General features: G+C 36.8%; 1 protein-coding gene across 1 annotated transcript in view; it reads right to left on the reverse strand.

Annotated features, from left to right (window-relative positions):
* CNTNAP2 (contactin associated protein 2) overlaps nucleotides 1-19,370 on the reverse strand; it is a 1,928,204-nt gene extending 1,908,834 nt beyond the window's left edge. The window contains exon 1 of the mRNA XM_032866749.1: nucleotides 18,956-19,370. Within this exon, the coding sequence (XP_032722640.1) occupies nucleotides 18,956-19,052 (97 nt within the window). The 5' untranslated portion in view covers nucleotides 19,053-19,370. The remainder of the gene's footprint in view (nucleotides 1-18,955) is intronic.
* Between the last annotated feature and the right edge of the window lie 5,982 nt (nucleotides 19,371-25,352).

The raw sequence follows: 25,352 nt of genomic DNA on the forward strand, positions 1-25,352 counted from the left end.
CACAGCCTTGAAGATAATCCAAGATACAAAATATGTTAACAGTAATGCTTTGTGGTCCCTTGTCAGTCGATTTTATAGGAAAGACAGACCTGACTGTTTTAAGTGGAAAAACTCACCATATTGGCATAAATGCCATGCAGTTTATGGTAGGAAAACAATACTGGCAGCTATCACGCCTACTTAGTAATTTCTAGTGTTACTTGTTGTTAAAATCACACTCAGTTACGATTAAGAAGAGCACAGAGAACACTGATCAATCTTGCTCACTTTATCAGAACTTTTTCTATTTACTCAGGTACAAAAACATGCTTTTCTGTTTATAAATTGAAATAAAGAAACAATAATTTTATGTCAGTAAACAAATTGTATTTTACAAAAGTGACATCACACTGTACAATTTGGAGATCAGTAAGCCAATATTCTTATTATATTGTTAGACAAAAAAAGGAGTGCATACACACCACACACACACACACACACTCTATCAGACATGAGGCCAGATCATTTTGGTAATTGGGATTAGATTTATTTTGGTAGAATCTACCAGTCTTAAGAGAAATGCAAGCATTATTTATCCCTTTGTGATAGTCTGTGATGATGCCTGGCTTTGCATAGCTATTTTGTGATTAGAGTATCATTTAGCCTATCTCTAGAAAGATGTTATGTCCTGGGACAGGTTACCTTGCTTTCTAGGATTTTATTTTTCTAAAATGCATAATAATTTTACTAAAATTTATATCAATTGAGCACTTTTTATCAGTAAGGCAATTTGTTAACCACTTTAAATATATCATATTATTTAAACTTCAGAAACGCTTTTGAGACTCTATTCCAAAGATCCTGTTAAAGATTAAAAAAAAAAAAAAGAGGTTAGAAGAGATGCTATTTTGTCCTAAGACTGTGAAGCCTACAAGACTAGAATGATAGATTAGAAATAATCTAGTTCAATTCTCTAATACCAAAAATAAAAAACTGACATTTAGAAAAAATTATATAAATTGTTCAAAACTATGTAACTATAGCACAGTATCTACATCTTTTTGCATGTTTTTCCCCAAACTATATCACAGACTACAACATTGTGTCTTCTGTTTGCACCCAAACTATTTAAGAATCTGATATAATGATTGCACATTTTTTTTTCAAATAAGCAAGAAAATTTGTGATGGTATCTCTCCGTACTGATTCCAAGTTTAAAATCTTTCTACTCGGGCGCCTGGGCGGCTCAGATGGTTAAGCGTCTGCCTTCAGCTCAGGTCATGATCCCAGGGTCCCAGGATCGGGCCCCATGTCAGGCTCTCTGCTCAGTGGGGAGTCTGCTTCTCCCTCTCCCTCTGCCTATTGCTCCCCCTTGCTTGTGCTTCTCTCTCTCTCTGTCAAATAAAAAAATCTTAAAAAAATTAAATAATTTCTTCCTAGTCAATTTATGGTCCACAAACCACTCTCTGCATCAGTAACATGTGAGAGATTTTAGAAATGCCACATCTTAGTTTTCACCCAGATCCACTAGCCAGAGCCCGCCAGATGGTTCATGTTCATATTAACGGGTGAGACATGTGCTCTATAAAGTTTCTGCTTTTTTTTTTTAAAGATTTTATTTATTTATATGACAGACAGAGATCACAAGTAGGCCGAAAGAGGAGGAAGCAGGCTCCCTGCTGAGCAGAGAGCCCAATGCGGGGCTCTATCCCAGGATCCTGGGATCATGACCTGAGCCAAAGGCAGAGGCTTTAACCCACTGAGCCATGCAGGCACCCCAAGTTTCTGCTTCTTATACATGAAATTCCTACCAGCTCCAGTGATGGCCACTATTAATTAGTACTTAATGTCCAAGAGACATCCATGTATAACCTGTTGTTAGCCAGTGGCTTTTTTTGTGTTTGTTTTTTTATAATTTATTTCAGAGGGAGAGAGAGAGAGAAAGCAGTAACGGGGTAGGGAGAGAAGGAGAAGCAGACTCCCAGCTGAGCAGGGAGCCCAATGCAGGGCCCAATCCCCTGAGATCCTGACCTGAGCGCAGACACTTAAAACACTGAGCCACCCAGGTGCCCCATGTTGGCCAGTGTTTTAAATAAACCAATCATTTGCTAAAGAACATACTTTTGTACAGACTGTAATCTGAGAAACAGCTGCAGACACTGTATTGGTTATAGATACATAATCACCCAGCACTTGCAAGCTATAGTTTATGTTAAACTTAAAAGTGAAGCTTCTGATGTATAGTCAATGTTGAAAAGTTAAGCTGCAAATATACTCAAAGTATAAAAAAAAATATCAAGATATGCATATCAAGATCTATATTGCCCTCTGCTTGAAGTGGGATATTACTCAAATTCTGAAATGACCTCATTATAACACTATATTCCTTAAAAACAACAACTGGCATGAAACTCACTAATAAGAATCCAAGGAATATTTTCATTAGAAATATCCTTGCACTTTTTAGCACTTTATAAATGTACACGTTTAATAAAACTTAGCCACTATCCATACCAAATATGAAGCAATCCAACTAACTGAAATCTTAGTAAAATGAGAAAAATTTTAAAGTATAGAATACAGTAACACTGAAGGTAAGTACTTAAGAAATATGAGGTGTATTACCACTAGCAGCATTAAAATAACAACTACAAATATATTGTGACTAATAAATTACAATATCAATATATTTTTATGTGAAATCATGTTATAATTATACTTAATATTATTTGCTTCCTTAGAAGTTGGTGATAAACAATATACTTTGAAATATAATTTATTTAAGAAACTGCCCCTTGTAAATGCTTACTGTTCCAATAACACCCACGTACATATTAAATGATCAAAGTTATTTCTCTCCTCAGCAAAATTCTCTATCCTAAATATCATTGAATTATTGCAAATATTAGTACTGGCATTTCTAAATGAGGCTGGAATAATGTTTCATGTAGCCAATATTGTCCAGGAACAACTTTTTTTACATAATCTTTTTACATTTACACGAAACAAATGTTCCTTTTTGATATTAAAATTATTTAAGCAATGCATATTGACTATAATGCAATTATAAAATTGAGATAAATTTCTGAAAACACATACCTACAATATAACTATATATTAAAACACTTAAAAGCTCATTTAACATTTCCAGCTTAACAGTTAAAAATTAGACTTTATTGAAAAATATTTTCGAATGACTGTTGCTCAATTGTCCTTAATTTCTTTTGGATTTAATTGTATTTTGTGTCAATGTACTAAATAATAAATTTAATATTTGGAATGAAGGCAGCATTTAATTTCTTTATGCCTAATATCACAAGGTCTTGTGAAAAAGAACAAATTTTATATAAAAGAGTCATGAATGTTTTCTCTTACTGCTAATTGTTATTATTCGAATAGATCAAAACTAGTGATTTCTCTCACTAGTATCATCAAATTTGATTCTACCTCACCCTAACTTCCTGTTGGATAAGAGTAGAGAGAAGAGAACACATGAAATAAGAAAATTACAGCATAGTAAACTGTGAGAGGACATGCTTTGGAAAAAAGTTTTTTTGGTTTGTTTGTTTTAAAGATTTTTATTTATTTATTCAAGAGAGGGAGTAAGACAGCATGAGAGGTGGAAGTCAGAGGGAGAAGCAGATTCCCTACTGAGCAAGGAGCAGGATGTGGGACTCCATCCCAGAACTCCAGGATCGTGACCTTAGCTTAAGGCTGTCATTTAACCAACTGAGCCACCCAGGTGCCCTAGAAAAAGTTTTTCGAAAAGTTTTTCACTTTTAGGAAAACTGAACGTGTAAGTCCTCCTCCCTTTACTGAAAAGAATATTGGAAATTTCAGAAGGGGAAGAAATAAATGTTTTGTAGATTCACTGACTATATCCTGAGTCTTTAAGTCTTCATGGCCAGGAATTTGGAAACTGTGAAGATAAATATACTTTGCCAATCTCAAACAGGAACTGACAAATAAAGTCATTGACCAGCTCAGTCTGGCTGCAAACCAGGGCCCAGTATAGTCTAATAAATGGGCCTGAGGGGTCTTCTGAGCCCCAGAATATAAAACAACAAGAACTCACTAGGAGCCACTGAGAGGGACCGAGACTATGCCTCTGAATATAATTTTCCAGTGACCAACTTTCCCCACCATGTTTATGATCCTATCATTTTACAATTCATGCCTCCATTATCTATGTAGCAAAATGTAATTGCTAATTTTGCCTGGGCCTTCTTTGCAGGGAAATCACATAGCTTTTATTATAGGTAAAGTTGCTTTTATTAAAATTTACATTATAAATATTTTCTACCTTCCTGGAGATTATAAGACTCTTTAGGACAAAGATCCTGTGTTCAAAGTCTGTTTTGTAATCTTCAGCGCTTACTACAGTAATCAATTTTTAATAGACACTCAAACATTTTTATTAATAAAATTACAAAAGTTTATAAACAATTTCAGCTGAACCCCCAAAAATCCTGGGCACTGATTCTCAGGGACTTAAAACAATATTCACTGTTTCATTTCCCAGCTTTCCAGTTATTTGGATAGTCAAATTCAAAAATAAAAAAAATTGTCAAATTTCTTTTTATACCTTCCATCATATTTTAGAAAACAAGCTTTATACCATCTGCACATATGGCTGAAAAGTTAAGAGTAAAAATGTTTACGCTTTTGGATATGTTCCTCATGCCCACAAGCTCTCTAATTTGCAAATGTTGTGGTTTTCCAGAAACATTTGTGAATAAGGTAATTGAATACCTATTACATTGTAAAAGAGGCTCCACTAAATAATTTTGTGCTGTTCTAATAATTTCCCATACTTTTTAACATTAATTTACTTTTAAAATAAATGACTCAAATATTAACATCTTTGTGTATAGAATACATTATATATACATTGTTACACATTAATAAAAAATTCTAAATTAATACAGACTGCATATGTATTACTTCTTTCAATTAAGTCTTAATACATTTAAACTATATCATTAGCTCATTTTTTAGCCATTAACATATATATTATGTGGAAATTAGATAATATTCCAGTCTTTGCTAATTTTTCCAAATATAAGTCTCAGCTTCCCAGCTACATTATAAAATAAATGAGACATGAACAGACATTTCTCCAAAGAAGACATCCAGATGCCCCACAGACACATGAAAAGATGCTCAACATCACTCATCATCCGGGAAATGAAAATCAAAAGTACAATGAGATATCACATTGCACATGTCAGAATGACTAAAATCAACAACAGAAGAAACAACCAGTGTTGGAAAGGATGAGGAAAAAAAGGAACTCTCTTGCACTGTTGGTAGGAATGCAAACTGGCACGGCCACTCTGAAGAACAGTATGGAGGTTCCTCAGAAAGTTAAAAATAGAGCTACCCTATGATACAATAATCACACTACCAGGTATTTACCCAAAGAATATAAAACACTAATTTGAAAGGGTATATGCATCCCCATGTTTACTGCATCATCTACAAGAGCCAAATTAAGGAAGCAGTCCAAGCATCCATCCATAGATGAATGGATAAAGAAGAAGTGGTATGTGTGTACACACACACACACACACACACACACAAACACACACATGAACATACACAGAGGAATATTATTGTGCCATAAAAAATAATAGAATCTCGCCATTTGCAGTAACAAGGATGGAGCAACACAGTATTATGCTAAGTGAAATAGGTCAGCCAGAGAAAGACAAATACCATATGACTTCACTCATATGTGTAATTTAAGGAACAGAATAAATGAACAAAGGAATAAAAAAAGAGGGAGAGACAAACCAAGAAACAGACTATTGACTATAGAGAAAAAAACTGATGGTTACCAGACGGGAGGTGGGTGGGTGGAACGGGTGGGTGGAGATTGGCTTTGAAACTAGAGACATCCTGCCATGGATAATAAATAAATATATATTTATTTATTATATACTATATATACATATATAGTATACTATATATGTACTATATACATATACTATTCTGATGTTTTGTTTCTTTTGTGAAGTTTGACTAACCAAATTTGCCATTTTAGGTGGAACCAAAATAGACCACAACTACTTTTAGTCCATATGATCAAAGATCCCTACAAAGAAACAAACAAAAAACAAAACAGAAATAAACATTTTCCAAAATCTTTCAAGGACTTTAAAATAGCAACTTTTGGGTTGCCTGGGTGGCTCAGTTGGTTAGGCCACTGCCTTCGGCTCAGATCACAATCCTGGAGTTCCTGGATGGAGTCCCACATCGGGCTCCCAGCTCCACGGGGAGTCTGCTTCTCCTTCTGACCTTCTCCCTTCTCATGCATGCACGCTCGCTCTCTCTTTCTCTCCCTCAAATAAATAAAATCTTTTAAAAAATAAATTGATTAAATAAAATAGCAATTTTTAGAAAAACACTTATCCCTACCCTATACCCAAATCTATATTGTGCATCCTATGTGCTGCAATTCAGACACTTTTTATTCTAGACAGTCGACTTGCTACACAGTAAAGTTCATCCATGGAATGTAAGGTTTCTTCAATGCTTATTTTTAACAAAACTGGTAAAACATAAGTTATTCTGTGTTTAATGACAATAAATACTTATTCTCTGTATTTTCAACCAATAAAGACTTATTTTCTATTTGCTGATAAAATATTAAGCAGTGCCTTTACTCTTCCAAAACTTTCTTTCCACATGTTTTACAAAAGACTTATTCCAAAACAACCTAATACCTCACCAGCAGAGTGAAGTCTAAACTTAGCCAATGTCGGAATTGTATAGCTGTCATCTTCTGGTTGGAACATTCTTCCCCTTCTTTTTTCTTGGATACTTCCTTCTTATCCTTTAAGTTTCAGCTAAAATGTCATAATGGGAAGGACCTTAATCACCTGCTGATAAATTTACTCCTGGACCAACAGAGATGATTTATAATTTTAATTTAAATTTTAACATGCCCAATAAATATAAGGGAGATTTGAGGTAATGTACTAAGGTGAAATATTACAGTTAAAATAATTTTGAAATAAGAGTTAAGAGACCCTGCAGAGGATGTGGGACTTACAGAAGCAAATTATTGAGTGGCATTTTTTTCTGACTAAAGTTTTGGAAACTTAATGTGTTATGCGGAAGCATAGAATACTACAGTAAATAAAATAATGAGAAATCATTTTAGCTCCAAACCCAGGTCACTAATTTTTCCCAAACATACTGATCTTTAGCACGCTTCTGAGTAATCCAACTTTCACAATTTCTTTTTTTTTTTTTAAAGATTTCATTTATTTATTTGATAGAGATCACAAGTAGGCAGAGAGGCGGAAGCAGGCTCCCTGCCAAGCAGAGAGCCCAATGCGGGGCTCGATCCCAGGGCTCTGGGATCACGACCTGAGCCGAAGGCAGGGACTTTAACCCACTGAGCCACCCAGGCGCCCCACTTTCACAATTTCTTAGGCAACTGTTGACCCAACTATTGTCAACTTCAGGAAGGCAGAAACCTCTGTCGCTTGACATGGTTTGCCTTTGGCACTGGTGCATCCGTCATTTGAAAGTTCGATATGTAGAAACAAACAGTATGAGATGCTCTAAATACTGTAATTATAGACATATAAATGAACAAACAACAGATCTGAGAGTCTTTTACAAAAAGCTCTACAGGCGCCAATTTGATAAAAGAACAATGTCATTTTTATTTACAAGATTCTGAAATCTCTTTTTACAAGTGGATGTGGGGGGCGCCTGGGTGGCTCAGTGGGTTAAGCCTCTGCCTTCAGCTTGGGTCGTGATCTCAGGGTCCTGGGATCGAGCCCCACGTCGGGCTCTCTGCTCAGCGGGGAGCCTCCTTCCCCTCTCTCTCTCTGCCTGCCTCTCTGCCTACTTGTGATCTCTGTCTGTCAAATAAATAAATAAAAATCTTTAAAAAAAAAAAAATAAAAAATAAAAGTGGATGTGGTACTCTAATTTTACCATGTATCATCTAAAAATGTGCAGGAATAACACATTTTAAATTCCAAAATTTCTATTTTGGGTGATTATATAATCTCTGTAAAACTAAAGGCCTCAGATGATTGTATACAGTAATTATATAACATGAAGCCATGTTCTTCACCATATGAAAACTAATCAAATTGCAGTTATATACTCATAATATACTTCGGGCAAAGAACAGATAATTCAAGAATGTGTTGCCTTTCACATTGAGCAAATAGGTTCAAACTACCCTTTAATATAACTTTAATATCCCTGTTCCTTTTAAATGACAGTCCTCTGAAATAATCATTTTTGTTTTGATTCATACAGACATGTCAGTTCTTAGGCAGTATTCTTATAATATGATGATTACCTTTACAGAGAAACTTTATTATAACTAATATTATATTAAATCATATTACTTCTGATTACTTCTGATTTATAGCTTTTTGCTACAAAAATACAACTAAGAAAAGACAGCTGTACTTTTAGCTACAACCTAGCTATATGCACAATTTATATACAGCTCTTACATAACTAATCCATTTCAATTTAATTCGATTATATTTATTTAATGCTGCTCATGTATAGTCTTTTCTCTTAATGGACATATTCATCTTTGACATATTAATTAGCCATATATAAAAACAGTAATTAATATTAAAATTATATTTAATCATACGATGGTATCTGCCTCCAAATATTATATGGCAGTAGAATATCATGTAAATATTAAGCTTTTATTACCTTAAAAGCCCAACTACAGCTAATGGCCAAAATTTGTGAGGATGTAGATTTTGTGTCAGTAGAACTTGATCAAAGTAAGAACTATATAAAAAAACGAAACCACTGAGCTTTCAAATTTTTGAGCATCCTGATGCTTTGAGTTTTCTAGCAAAGAGGTAATTGACTAATTTTATGCAGCAAGTTCAATGCAACTACTACAGTGCCTGGTAAAAGAAAAGATGATTACAGAAGTCTAGCTTTTTTAATACAGCCACACCTTTATACCTGTTCACCTAAGTACAAAATGTAGGCTGTGACAGTGAAGGTAAGAGAAAAGAGAGTAAGGGAGTAACTTCTGTTATTAATAGGCAAAGCTAGGGGGAGTCACAGTGAAAGATATACAGTTGGGAACAGCCTTCACAGGAATGGAGGGCTTTGAAAAGAAAAGGATCTCATAGGCTGGGGGATAATTTAAAGTTGCAGTACAGCATGAACAAAATTTCCAATGTAGGGATGAAGGGAGTTAAAGTATAAACAAAATATAAGTGCCTATTTTTGTACTTGCCAAAGGATATTTTTGTTATATTAAAAATCAAAATGAAATCCACTGACATTCCATACCAACTTTGACAAAATCAACTAATATGTTAAGATTATTATACACTAAATATATATAATTATCAACTTTCTCTACAACTACCTCTATCATTTACAAGATTTTTTGACATCTTAAGCACTCTATTTCAAGTACCTGTTAGGCACAATAATTATTTTGTTGACACCTGTCTTTGATTTGCATGTAGATTACAGGTATTTCTTTGAAACAACGTGTTTTGAAAAGGGCAGTCAGCCTTGACTTCCAAGGAGTCTGACCAATGATATGGCTTAAGTGAAGTACAGAAAATGCTGCAAAATAGAGCCATGCAGGAAAAAGGTTTGGGAAATTACAGAGCTCTCAAGGCATGGTTTCATTATTTCCCTTGAAACAACTGATTAATATTCATGTATAAATGATGGCAAGTATCTGTGTTTTATGCTTTCAGAGTGGATTTCTTGACTTTCTTCTATTGTCAGTAATTCGGGATAATTTCTCACTCTATCATCAGATAATTGACGATGACTTGCATTATTTGTCATCACTCCTTGTCAGTCCAGATAGCAAAAAAAAAAAAAAAAAAAAAAAAAGCTTATTATTTTCCTAAAATTTTACTTGTGATGATACCAAATCACCAAAGGGAGGTGATAGCATCTCCCATATGCTCCAGAGTTCTGAGGCTTACACCATAAATGAGTTTCCCCTAAATCAGCATAGATGAAATAGAAAAAGGGGTTCCAGAAGGAGAGAATGGAAGTGAGAACACATAAGAGAAACATGACTGGGAACAGCGTGTTGTACAGGAGGAAATGCCAGGAATTCAGTCTGGGGAGGTCATGGGGTGCATATGGTGGGCCAGGGGAGATCACATCAAAAGGTTAGGCAAGAACCAGGGAAGTCAGCTACAATGAGAAGATGTGTGTCATCGAGGGTCAACTAGAAGAGAACTGGAAGCAAGGGGGCATTCTGGGAGGTTACCAACTTAACGTCTAGAGAGGAAATGCTGAAAATCATCACGGGAGCTGCAGTGATGGGAATGAGAGCAGAGAATAGATACAAGAAATATTTAAGCATTAGAAATGACAAGTATTTTTGAGATAAATACTTTCCCACTGCCATTAAAGTCAAAGCTTTCCTCTCAACAAGACTCTCAAGAAAAGCTTTACAGTTTAGACATCACGTGAAACTGATACTGAAAATAATGGTTCTAGATTACACGGGTATCATCATTTAAACTCAGAAATGGCAATAATGTTTATGCTTCTGGATACAGACCGCAAAATTTCCTTACAACCTGTTTTAAAAAGCTTTTAGTTGTATCTGACAAAGCATTTCCAGAAATATGTTACATAGCTTTAAATAAATATTTTCACCACGTGACTATTAATGTATGCTAACAGTACCAAAAGACAGAATTACACTGTAAAATCACTTTACTATGATAAGGAAGAACATAAATGACATATGTATTATTATTTAATGTTATTATTGTTGAAATAGAAACATTAGAATGACAGGTTTTTGTTACTATAACTCTACACAAGCAGTTAATTAACCATAAAATGTTGCCTCGATGCAAGCTGAAATTCAATATTAGGCAGAGAACTGGAAATCAATGGCATAGTATTTCTCACTCAGCCTGTGGCGCCATGGCCAAGAGCACAGGCCGCTGGGATAGATCGTATGGGCAGCCTGGTTAATCACTTAAATTCTCTGTCTGCCCACTTTTCTTATCTGCCAATTGGAGCACTGTTCTAAGGACTACAAGAATTAATGCATCTTTTTTTTTTTTAAGATTTTATTTATTTGACAGAGAGATCACAAATAGGCAGAGAGGCAGGCAGAGAGAGGAGGAAGCAGGCTCCCCACTGAGCAGAGAGAGAGCCCGATGCGGGACTCGGACCCAGCACCATGAGATCAGGACCTGAGCCAAAGGCAGAGGCTTAACCCACTGAGCCACCCAGGTGCCCTGAGTTAATGCATCTTAAGAGTAGCCACCTGACCTGAAGTCAACACTCAACAAACACCGTTCCTATCAAAGGGCAAAAAATTTGTGGAAGTATAATGCTGTCTACTGATACTCTAGAAAAGGATGCTCATTCATTGGTGGTGAACACATGAGTCATAACAGATGTATGGAGCTCAGTCAGGAATTGTTCATTAAAGAAAAGATCCATAAACTCCTGGATCCCAGTCTTTGACATAGATTCCCCACAAAGGAACACATCAGTGTATAAATATCTGAATGAAGCCATTTGTTTTTGCATTCTTAATAGCGGAAGCAACGTAAATACCCAATGATCGCTCATCTGTATCCCTGAACACAGTATCATGCTTGTCAACTGACATGATAAAATGGTTATTCTTAATCTCATACTCCAGACAGCCAAAAAACGTAACACACAGTACTAGCATCTGCTTTAAACTAGCCACGAGACCCTCACCTACTTAGGTTAAGGTATCCAAATAAAATTCACATACACTATAGATGCATATGAGGCATGATGAAATTTTATTTTTGGAAATCTCATCATTAAAAAATTCTTCTGTGAGGCAGGAATAAATTCTCCTAAATATTCTTTTCATATGAGAACACTGAATATTAATCAAGGGGGGTTAATTGAAGACTGTGTTTCAGCACTAACAAAAGTCAGCTGAAGACTTCTGGTGATGGTTTATAGAACATGAGTACAAAATAAAGTTGTAACATATAGATCAAATCTCATGAGATTATGCACAGTTATCCGGCACAATGTGTTGATGGAGATATGATTTTATGGCCATATTCAGACCCAGTGAGAAAAAAAAAATGTCATGCTAGATTAACAACATTTGCCTTGACGGTGGCACCAGACTCCTGGGTTATCATGCCTCTTGGCACACCGAAAGAAAGAAAGAAAAAAAAAAAAAGGATTATGTGTTCTTAGATCGGCTGATATGTTAAATAATTAATTTTAGCATATTCACTTAATCATCTGAGAAAAGTTGATATTCACACATGATTTTCCATATTAATTTTTGTTTGAACCAAAACTGTTTCATATACATTACATAAATCTATAAATTTTGAACTAAAATGTATTAGCAATTAAGGAATTTAATGAAGCACAGACCATTGTTAATGTGTAACCAAAAACTTCTAAACAAATGATACTCTTAAATACATTGTTTGCCATGTGACATAATTAGGCTGAAATTTTTTCACATGTAGTTCTTCTGTTCATATATTTTGCCCAATACCCAGAAAAAATATATGAAGTATATGAAGGTAAATTTTTACTTATAAGTTTACTTAATAATTTGATTCTCATTAAGAGGTCACTTCCCAGTAATACGAGGTAACAGTGCGATGCAATTTAATCAACATATGTTTTATGCAAGTTCAACATAACCATTTGAGTCTATATGATTCACAAGTAACAACAAGGACCTTCTATTTTACAAGAATATTCTTGGAGATAAGTGTATTATTTCCTTTGGCAAATCATGATATTTCACCACATAATAAGCTGTTTTATTAATTCAGCATGTATGTATTTACTTTTTCCTTGTATTCCTTTGAAAGAATAATATAATCGAATGACATAGCTGACATCGTAATAGTAGTTAGAAAATCAGGAGTCAAGGCAGAGTTTTTCTTTTTACATGCATTTTTGACGTGACATCTAATGCACAGAAGTGAGCAAATCCTTGCTGAATTTAATTAAACTTTGTATAACTTGATTCTAGTGTAGATGCACCGCACTACAGAGATTTAGAGAACCTAACAGTGTGCAGGTCGCATCTCCCCTGCCACTCTGCATAATTCACATTCCCAGGCCACTAAGACCACCATTCCAAGGGAAAGAGAACTTGATATATGTTTGGGGATCATTTTTCCTGATAAACGTATTCCCAGAAACTAGTTTTACCTCCTTCCTAAACATGAAAACATTAAAGAATATATCACTAAGCATGTTTGCGAGGATATTTCAAACAAACTTAAATCATAAGTAAAATGTAGAATATGGCCCTTAGGAGCTCTTCTATACTCCTTCAGCACTTTTACTGTATACCAAAAATATGATATCTTCAGCAAGCAAACTCAGAGTCAATGAATACATCTTTATTTCCAGATTTCCTACTATCATGGGAGGTTTTAAAATCTGGAGAGCTATAAAAAAATCAGTTACTTCAAGCTGTTTTTATGAATAGTCTACCCCCAAAATGAATTAAATAAGACTATAAGAGTCTTTTTATCAAAATTTACAATTGAGGAAATTATCAATTTTGTTTTCAAAGTGCTAATGACTCTTTTTTTTTTTTTTTTAAGAATAACTGACCCAAGATGTCTAACTCTTCATGATTGTGCAGAAGGAACATGGACATAAGGAAGCTACCGACTCGAGGTATGTCAAATTCCCTGATACTTAAACAGATAAGGTTCAGTTGAACATGCAGCCACTAAAGCCCAGAAACAAGATACATTTAAAATGGTAATGTTATTGACCACAGGTAAAGAAATGATATTCCAAAATTCTTTCTAAAATAAATATCACTAATAACAGAAATATGCATAACTGAATGAATGAATGGGGGAGGGGCTCTAGGAGGTCATAGAATAAATTCAACTCTCCAACTTAACATCAAAGGGAAAAATGAGTGTTATTTCATTGCTGGTTTTTAAAACATGCAAAATATTCTAATGCTCATTTAGTTCAATGCTAAATAAGCTTATTACTTGCATTTTAATACCTTTGGGTCTGACAGGGCACAATGAATTGCACTCTCTTTTCTGCCTGAGTTCTAGATTAGAATAAGGGTCACAGGTGGAGAGCAAATATCACCCTTTACACAATAATTGCTGAATAGGGCTTAGCTGTGTGGCAACAATGGGATACATTAAGCTTAATTCTGAAATTAAACAAACTTTCCAGCCATACAAAGAACCAAGACACCATAAGGCTTTCCATTTATCACACACATTACTGCAGAGGCATAACCTACTCTTAGATGTCTTTCAGTTAAAATCTATACCTTTGTCAGGCAGCTTGGAAGGAAGAAGTAGGTGCTCAGCTCTGCTAGGTCCTTAACCCAAAGTCACCTGGCAAGCAAGCCCCTCCACTTAACTTGGAAGGAACGAGTGAACTGCAGAAAGAGAGGTTGAGAATGCTACAAATGGACTTTCCTCCACATAAAAGAAAACACTAGGTTGGAAAAAGAGGTAGCACCTCTGTATCCCAACATCTTTAGTTGGTCAGAACTAAAACATACAAGTTCTACAGATCCCAGGAGATGGGGAGATCCAATGTTTGAACTTATCATTCTGTTCAGATTCTAAGTTTCTCATTTGGAATGTTCTCTATATGAAGATCATTTCATCATTATTTGTACATTAAAATGACAAAAATAAACACAATTTCTTTCAATGGCCAAATATTACATGATTATAAAATGTCTTATGTTGCTAATAGCTACTTATCTCAAGATATGTATTCCTCTAGAAATACTGATAACATTCAATTTCAGATACCAATACACATAGAAATATGAAATCCACTTTATTTCCCTAACATTGTAGTTTTTAGATTTAAATTATGTACTCTCTTCTTTAACTTCACAAGTCGCAATAAATGACAAAAGAAAGCACTTCTTAAATCAATTAAATATAGGAAAATTTTGAAATTACATGTTTTATTTCTTCATCCCATCAACATTGGTCACCACAAAAACATGAAGAATTTTGATACTATTAAGATAATCACACACTAGATATGATGAGTTAAGAGTTTCTGAGCTTAGAATGTCTCCTTATTCTATACATTGTTTTCAACAAATAAAATCTTTTTTTAATATTAAAAAAAGTGGCAAGATAAGGGAATGCATATCAAATTCCCTTTATATTTCAGTCATAAAAAGGATATATCAGACAAGAAGACTTATTAGTTCACTTTTAGAGACTTATTGGCATTTACTCTAGAAGAATTTATAATTAAGACAAGTAATTTAAAATCTTAAAAACAGTTATAGAATTTGAAATATCCTCCAAATTAGAATGAAAATAGAAATGTGATTATAAAAATAAAATGTGCATCAAACAACTTTGATGTTACTTATCTCAAAATGATATGTTGTATATGCTTTTAACTGTATAAAAGTTAATAAAAGCCTATATTGAATTTGGGGATTCCTTTTTTTTAGCCAGTTTTGCCAAACATCAATGTTAATGGAGAAAATTTTGGCAAAAATTCCTGTTCCCTAAATATCAGTACCTACAAAGAAATCAGGATTATGCAGTTCTCTTCTATAAGTAAATAACACTCTTTTTAGTTTAAGTAAATAATGTGCTGCCTCTTATCAGCCGATGAATTTTGCTGGCCTAAAGCATTTTTTTAATTAAAATTTATTAAGACAAGCTCATTATTATGTTTAAGCTCAGTGTAAACTAATAGTATTTGCTTTTGTATTTATTTATATAGTTTACATTTACTTCAATTATTTCAAAGATAACATTTTAAAGTGGTATATGAATTGGAAAAAAACAGATCAATATACTACTGTTCTGATATTGTTGCATTAGTTACTTGAAATAATTGCACACGAAAAGACCTATCTATAAAATTCTAAGCGGGTTTAACTCCTTGAAAGACATGTAAGAAAATATATAAATATACACATATATTACACAGAATAAATATATAGTATATATACTATATTAAACATACATTATGTAACATGTATCTAAAGGATTTTACTATACGTGTGTGTATTTATATACATTTGTATTTATATATACTTATATATGCAGAAACATACTTGTTAGTATTTGATCAATCAAAATTTTTCAAATGTGACAGTGCAATCATAGTTTAATGCGTATACAAAATAATACAAAATAGCACAAATGAACTTTATCAGAAAGCACTATTTAAGTCAAAATTTAGTATACTTTAAGAGTAAGTTAAATTCATTAAATGCTAGCTCAAACTCATCATTTAGAACTGCACTGTCCGCATCTTTCAAATATGTCCAAACAAGTGCAACTTCCTAAGAATAAAATCTCCTACTTAAACTTTACATGTGCGTCCTGTATACATGTATTCACAAGAAGGGAGGTTATAGGACTCCATCAGCTCAGTAGCCGCTCATCTGCACTGTTATGCAATTAGATTCTATTTCTATTTAGTCCCAGAAATGAGCTTCTTTAGTTTTAGTCTAGTTGTAAAAAAACATCGTATTAACAGTAACACCATTTTAATATACATTTCAATAACAGAGAAAAAGAAATAAGCCAGAAGCAAATATATATTTAAAATGGTACTGTTATCAAATGAAAAAATATTAACTGCATCTTCTAGAAATGTCCGTCATGTTAAAAGTTATTTAGGGACAGAAAGTTTTAGTATAGTCATCATATTTTTTCTTAAATGAGTACCAAATAAAAACATTACTTTTAGATTTTCATGCTACTTTTTGTCTTGTGATGACCTCTCCTGGTTGAGTTGTTCATTATCTTAGATTCATGTAGTTACCATTTTTTTTCTCCTCTAAGTGTCTTCAGTATTAAGAATATAACTATCATTCTTTTTCAGAATCATGTATAATATAAACATTTTCATTAAGTGTAAAATTATAATTTAATTTTAAAGCACGGATTATATGAAGCTTATTCTTATCAATAAAGTCTACATCATTCTTATTATTTAATTGATTTCGGGATGCAGGGAAACTGGGTTTTAGTCACACAATTTGTACTCAAATGAAATAAAAAGTCATCTTAGTTAAGCCATTTTAGATATTTAAACAATAAAGAATAAGAGCTAATAAATCTTAATCAAATGTAAGTATTACCTATCTTAAAAATAATATTCTCTGCTCTTCCCCATCACCAAATTCTAAGTTGCAAAAACTAAGAATATGTTTCTGAAACAACTTCTATTCTTAAAATGCATTAACCCAGTGGCTGCATGTATGCTATTAATTCTTGATACCTGTCAAATGTTTCAGATGGAGCCATTATAATTAGAGTATACAAAAAGATGCAATATAAAACCCAAGAAAAATCCTGGATATGAGGGCTTTCAAACAATGAATATAATTAATTTAATTTATAATACATTCAATTTCTGAAAAGAGTGGCAATTAGTTCTATATGACCAGATCTTGAAATGGAAATTGAAATTTCATCAATTACTTTTCTCAAGACATAATTACGTATTTACATAAATATTAATACTGAGCATTGTGTCTTCATAATTTCTGTTTAAATATATAAAACCGACATATATATATATGTTAATAACATATCACTTTTTGGTGGTTTAATCCTCTTGTGAAAAAGCTATAAATTTTTTCTCAAGTCCATTACAAACTGCCACTTGGTGACTTCCTATGTTGCAAGAAAAGAAAAACAAATACCGTAGGTGGGAAAATACATTAAAACTGTAATAGTGGTTCATCCCATCACATTACTGTGTATTAGAGTCTTTAGCACGACGTATAAAGTCCTTTTTTCAATGGTTATTCTTATTAATATTTCTACCCTGGAACAAGAACATCAGTATTAACTTAAAGGTTAAGATACATCAAGGCATCCGAAGATCTCATAAACAGAGATAGGAATACACATGTACAATGAATTCTGGAAAACAGGAAACTTTTTTTCCCCCTAAATGGAAAACAGTTATTTTCACACTAAAATCTCCACGATTCTTCTTTAATAAGTAACTCATTCTCATAAACAAGCACTAGGTGCTTAGGAATATTATCCTAAGATTCCCATAGGCAATCTCTCTAGCGTTTAACTCTTTGTGAACCAAAGGAGCTACGAGTAGGCATTGCCTCTCTGCATGCACACCAGGCACTTCTAAAGCAATTCAGAAGATGGGCTGGAATCTTCTATGTCCTTCTACTCTTGCTAACCACAGGAAACCACGAGCCACCTTTTCTTTTCAAAAAAGCTTGCGAAAACACAAAGACTTAAACATGTTCAACAGCATCGTTTCCCTGAGAACTCTTAAGGGACGCCTTCATCACTACATCGCTGATGGTGTGCCCTGCCTGTCCCGAGCCCTGGACTGCATTATCAGAGCAATTTCAGTTACAGCACTGCATTCTCTGCCTCCCCGTCCAATAACTTAGTACTAAAGGGCCATCAAGTCGTCGCGGGGTGGCCGGGTGGGTGGGTGGCTAAGAGGAGTCCGTCGTGCCCAAACTGCTCACAACCTGCCCCTCTTTCATCCCCAAATCCGTGCTCACTGAAGTTAAAACCATCAATAAAAATAAGAAACTTATTTTTGCCCTGGTCTTCACTTTTCTCTCACTGACCTACCTAAGCCAAACGCCACGAACTCCCTCCACGACAAACACACCGAAGTCGAAGAGTAACTCCTAAGACTGTCGTCCCCACGACTCCCTCTAACCGAGCAGTCGCCGACGCACCTCCAGGACCCAGAACAACTTTCCAGAAGCATCACCAGCCTCCGGAGCCCAGTCTCCCCCCCCCTCCCCACCCCACTCCCCCACCCGGCGCCGGGAGCGCGGGGCTCGGAGTTTCGGTGCTGCAGTGGCGGTCGGTGCGTGACGGCGGAGACACCCGCACGCCTCGGGGGCCAGAACCGCGAAGGCGCCTCAGACTTGCCCCCCCCCCCGGGGTGGCACCTCAATGCGGCACTGGAGCCGCCGGGGCGCGGCGCGCGCTCGCGCGGGGCTACTTACGGGACGCGGCCGGGGCCGTCCAGGCTCTGCAGAGGAGGCTGCTGAGCGTCCAGAGCCACAGCGCTGCCCCGCAGCCGGCTCGCGGAGCCGCCACCATCGTCGGCGGGCCGGTCGCGCGACTCCGAGAGCTCGTGGCGGAGACGCCGCGCGTCTCTCCGTGGGCTTCTCCCGGGGAGGTGGGCTGTGCGCGGCGCGGGAGAGAGCCGGGCCCCTCCCGCTGCGTCCTCTTCTCCCCGCACCCCTGCAGGCTCCAGTTCGGCCCGGCTGGGAGCCGCGGGGGAGGCGCAGCCTTCCTCTTCCCTCCGAGCGGCTCCTGCCTCTCGCTCCGGGAGCCAGTGAAATGCTGGGGGGAAGAAATTCAAACCAAGAAGGAAAGGGAGGGGGAGCCGAGGAGGGGACCTACCCCGCCCTCTCCCTCGGGGGGGGGGGATCACCACAGGACGCGGAGGCAGAGAGAGGAGCGAGGGCTGCAGGGGCGCAGGGGAGAGCGCCGGGCTCGGCGGAGCTGCCGGCGGCACTGCGGGCGAGCGCTCCCCGCGCCGCCGGGCGGCGTGACTCGGAGGGGCTCCCGGCCGCCTGTCAGCTCGCGCGGAGGGCTGGGGCGCGGAGAGCACGCAGCCCCGCGGGCGGGCGGGCGCACGCACGGCCTCAGCGCGGCGCGGCGCGGAGCGGCATCTCCCCGGCGCCCGAGCAGCAGCGGCGGCAGCAGCGGCCGGAGACGGAGCTGGAGACGCCGCCGCCGCCAGCAGCGCCTGCACACCCCGGCGGCGGGCGAGGCGGGGAAGCCCTCCCTCCTCGCCCCCTCCAGTCCCCACCCCGGCTCCTCCTCCTCCTCCACCTCCTCCTTACCGTACCCCTCTGGCTGTCAGAACCCTCCTGCCCTGCCCTCGCTTCGATTGGAAGCCGGAGCGAGGAGGCACCGACCGGCCCGGGTCCATCGGCTCGGGCGGGGGCGGAGCAAGGGGGCGCGCGCCTCTCCCCGGGCGGGAGGCGGTGGTGAAGTTGGGGATTTGCAGGGTAATCTCGGAGCCCTGCTCCAACCCTGGCCGCCCCCCACCCGGCTGCAGGAAACCGAACCCCTTCGCTCGGATGCCTCCTCTTTCCCTCCTCTCCTCCCCTTCAGATGGAGATGGTACAGGCTCCTGGAGCTCCGGCCCCCCGGGAGCCACAACCAGGCGTCCGACGAGCAGGTCTTCCGAGTGGTCCTAACACCAAGGGACCGAGCTGAACATCCCGACTGGAGCAGCGAGGACTGCAGACGCCGCTAATGCAGATGTTTTCAATATGTAATTAATTCATACTCATACATATGCACACGTACACCAAACACACGCTGGGGCCAGGAAAACTACATTCAGGCAAACACGCTCACAAACAGACACAAACGCAAAACTGAAATACAGAAGCAGGCGTACGGATAACTACTTCAGGGTGTCAGATGCATTGCAAGTATTAAGAACTAGGGATGTCTAGAGAGACGCAGATTTTCTTTTCACATTTAGACCTGTTCGATAATAAATCTTAAGCCTTCTCCACCATCACCACCCCCTCCCCAACCAGCTCGCACCTCCCCATACAGGTTCCTTCCATCCAGTCTCCATAAAGTACTTGGATTCTCAGCTCTCTGCAGAACCAAACCTCTCACTGACTTTACTGACACAGTTCAGAATTATTGGTCATCTATCTAACGATGTTTAGGGAGGGCAAAGTAGGAGTAACCATGTCTTCCAGTGTTAGGCAGTGAATAAGCATTTGCCTTTCAAGATAAATAAAATTTTTATGGAGACTTGCCTACTCCTGGAATAGAGTCTGAGTTTAATGTTATGGTTAGGTCGTGGAAAGGTCCACTCTAAACAGTACTGTGTGTTCACTGCATAATTAGTATGGTGGTAAGGGGCCTGATTCAGCATTCTTTATTAGAGCTTTGTTTCTTATTGATTTAAAGAGATATTTTTGTCCTCGTAAGAACTGAAGGTTGGGTACAATCTGGAAAATGAAGAAACACATGGATGGCTAACAGGGGAAACACTGCATACTCATGCTGTAAAATTCACCTCTTATAAAATAATATAGTAAATGCATTCTTATGGGTTATAAAATGCCCCTTTTCTATTTGGATTCCTACAGACTGTCAAAAGTCAATGAACACTTGCAAAAACTCTATGGTAGAGAAATGCCATCAATCGTATGTAAGAGTTCAAAGAAACCAGTCGCAGGGAAAAAATATTGTGAGGTAACACAACTTTTCAGAAGTCAGTTTTTAACTGTGTTTAAACCATTGCACTCCACTCCACGAGAGTGGTGTTTAAATGAGTTGATAAAAGAGAAAACAATTGAAAGTGGTACCATTTCCATATCTCAACAGATGCCTTTCAATGGGTGCTGTGTCAAACAGATTGAACTGATTCCATTTCTTAGGGCATGATCAAAAACAGCCAGCTCTAAGTGTCTATTGAATTGTTTTCTAACAGAAAATTATATACCCGAGGTGATTTTATTTTCCACCAAAATGCATCCAACCAGTTAGTAATCACTTTTCTTAATGAGTTAAAAACAAAACCAAACCTCATCTTAATGACATATATGTAACACCTGCATCATCACTGTGATTATGTAGTACAGTCTTAATGCATGGCACTGTGAGCTAAGAACATGCTGTCATCTGTTTTCAATGCACTTTGCTGTGTTTGAAAGTAAATGATGTCACATGCTTTATAATGCAACTACCTTTGTTTTCATTGTGTGATTAAATACACACTTTGGGATTCACAATATACTTTTTTTTTTTAAATATTTTATTTATTTATTTGACAGACAGAGATCACAAGTAGGCAGAGAGGCAGGCAGAGAGAGAGGAGGAAGCAGGCTCCCCGCTGAGCAGAGAGCCCGATGCGGGGCTCGATCCCAGGACCCTGAGATCATGACCTGAGCCGAAGGCAGAGGCTTAACCCACTGAGCCACCCAGGCGCCCCGGGATTCACAATATACTTAAAGAAATAGAATTTTAATAGGTGCAAGAGAAGACATTCCTCAGATTCTATTCTAGCTTTTTCCCCTATCCAATCAATCATTTTCATCAACACATATTAAAGTTAAACTTCCTTTTAAATTCAATTATGACTGTAACTATTAGGCTGTAACTATTTAGTAATATGAAATTACTAAAGCCTTGTCAACCTTCAAGGTCCTGTTAAACTTCCACGCCAATCAATGGACTCACAGTTCATGAGCTGTCTATTAGATATGGTAAACCTGGCCTATCTTATTCTAAAGATCCATTATCAATATGTGCATTAGAGTGTATTTGCAAATATAGTTGGAGAGAGGATATGATGGTCTGAAATATGTTTCTTTGGTTAGATATAAGGTGAATCAAAGCTTGAGAATAGGAAAAGCAAGCGGATCAAAAGCTTGCAAAGAAAAAAAAGTGTGGTGGGGAAAGAAGATGTGCAAGTTACATTACCTTGGAAGTGCAGTAACATAAGATAAGAAAGGGTAGACCTTCCCTATTTCCTACTGCTCACATCTTCTTCAAAAGAAATTATTGGACTCTCCTTTTTAATGTTAAAATGACCCCATATTTGAGAATAAATTATTGCTTCACTAGAAATATATTCATCATTCATTTATATCACAAATATTTGTTGAGTATCTGCCTCTTATTGAACTAGGCCTTGTGCTAGATGCTAGGATTTTACCTTCCAGCAAGAGAGATAACACTTTTGACCTCAGAGTTGATGGCCAATGGTTGAATAAAGAGATTAAAATAAATCTGCATCACTTTGATACTAACATCTATTCAAGTAATTGTTGACTAGGTAACCATTCTAGTATCTTCATAGGTTCTTCAAAAGTGAATATTGTCAAAAACAGAAAAATATTATCGCCATCGTTATCATTCCAGAGATCTGCAAATAAACTGTTGCATGGCACATTATCTCAAAATTCCTCCCCAAATTTTGGAACTTAAATGGCAGAAAGAGTCAAAATATCTTGGTTTTAATGACATTTTGAAGGGACTAACTCTATCGAATGAAGCACTCAGAAAATTCAGGACTTTTCAATAGGAAAAACATTGGTGTATCTCTAGGTGAGGTCCTTGGAGTGGAATTTCCTCTGGAAAGTGAGCTGATCAACTGTGCCCAGATTTCAGTGAATTCCCTCAGGGGGAAAAAAAAGCATCTAGAATAGAAATCCTTGCCAGTCTGATTGCACACTCCAAGAAGAATTTAGCACCTGTTTCTCTGGATGTATAGGCTCTTTCTGGGATGCATTCTCTAGTGAGAAAGAACAGAATGAGGTTAGGTCTAATGGGAAAGCCTCTGGTGTAGAGAAAAATCCACCTGAAGTCCAGGCGTTTGGCAATGCTGATTGACCCTGGGCACAGTGAGAAATTTCACATCATAATCAAATGTTAATTGTATGAAAGCCTGATTGAAGAAGGTGACATAAAATAAAATTGACTGCCACAATCCCAGTCTATTTTAAAGTTCTCAGAGAAATACGTTGCAATCAGTATTATTTGGACTAAACCCTTTGAAGACATTTTTTACAAACAATTCATGTTTACATTGTTCAACATTAATGGATAGAAATATAGATATAGTTAGAAAAGGAGGTCTTTAATGCATCCTTGAAATGAATAATCAAGTTTAGAAAACTGAGAGGAAGATAGCTACACCATTTATAATATTCAGAACATGGAACCTGGCCTTCATCTTTATTACATGCTTCACTTTCTGGAAACCTGACTTTCTTTTACTAGAGTCTAACATGCATGTATATGAATCACATAAGTCAGAATAAGTGTTCTTCCAGAATTGCAAATAAAAACTACCTTTCTCCATGGCTTTGCAGAGCTTTGGCTCTGATGAATCTAACCTACAATTTATATAGTGATTATTTTCAAATATCTCCCATTATTTATCTCACAGATTAAGGAAAATGCAATTTCAAGTGAATGTCTCCAGAAAAATGCCATAACTTCTAAAACATAAAATATACCATTTATCTTTTGGACGAGGAATCACTGAGTACAGTATATGAATAAAATACCTATGCTTTGAATATCAAAGTGTGTAGTAATTTCCTATTAATACCATAAATTTAAGGTGGGAGGGAGAACATTCTTAGTTTTGATTTACATTAGTACTAGCCTATCATTTCTCCTTAAAATGTTGTTATATAAAATAACTAGAGAGGAAATGGAAGCATCAAGAAAAATCGTGAATAGACAAAAAAAAAAATGTGAGAAGAAAGGTTTAGTACACACCTATAAATTCCTAACTGTAAACTCTAAGGAAAATACCCAATTACATGACAGAACAAAAGCTAAGGTATAATCAGTTAGCAATATGCATGCCTTTCAGATTTTTGAAAATTCAATCAACTTTTTAAGCAGGCTTAATGTTTGTAAAGTCTGTTTGATTTTTTAAAATAAGATTTTATTTATCAAGAAATTAATGGATAACCAAAAAATATCAAGAAATAAAAGTTATACCTAAGGAACAATAATTTTTCAAAAAAAATCCACAATAATATCAAGTGGATTGCTTTTGCATGTTATAAGTATATAGAATTTAGGAAAGATTAGATGAACGTGGAGGAAGCAATTTAGAATGGATGCTGTGTCTGGTCTCTGGGGTCTATGTATTGGCTTTCTACAACCCTCTCTGTGTGCCTTAATTTTCTTGTATATAAGATCAGAGTAATATTTATATCTATGCAATCAGATTATTTTCAGAATTAAAAATAATTTATACAATATATCTGGCACATAAAAAGTGCCATTATTATTATTATTATTGACGATGATATAAATGAATACACCAAAATTCTAAACTGACATTCCAGAATTTCAAGTTCATGCCTCAATACATTCACATTCCAAAATCATTTGGAGATTTGGGGATTAAAAAAAAGTCTCCTATCAAAAAACATTTCATTTGAGGGGTGCCTGGAAGTCTCAGTCTGTTGAACGTCCAGACTCTAGATTTTTAGCTCAGGTCATGATCAATCTCAGGGTCCTGAGATTGGTCAGGCTCCTTGCTCAGTGGGGAGTCTGCTTGAGGTTCCCTGAGTCCCCCTCCCTCTGCTCCTCCCTCTGCTCTTGCTCTCTCTAAACTAAAGAAATAAATCTTTAAAAAAATATTTGAAATTGAACATAAAGAAAAGCAATGTATTAATTGGTACTTCACCTGTGGGAAATAATAAAACTCATATTGAAATAAAATTTTAGATATTTCTTTGGAATTTGAGAGGACTATGAAAAAGTGAGGCATACAAATTATTAACATTTAACCCAATTTGGGAGATGGTTTCTATGTTACATTACTTCCTTATATGCTGTAATAGTACATGATGCCTGCATGTTGAATGCCCCTAAACTAAGATCCTC

This window comes from Lontra canadensis, unplaced genomic scaffold, assembly GCF_010015895.1.
Source record: "Lontra canadensis isolate GAN:19392208 unplaced genomic scaffold, GSC_riverotter_1.0 scaffold2, whole genome shotgun sequence".
Classification (NCBI taxonomy): domain Eukaryota; kingdom Metazoa; phylum Chordata; class Mammalia; order Carnivora; family Mustelidae; genus Lontra; species Lontra canadensis.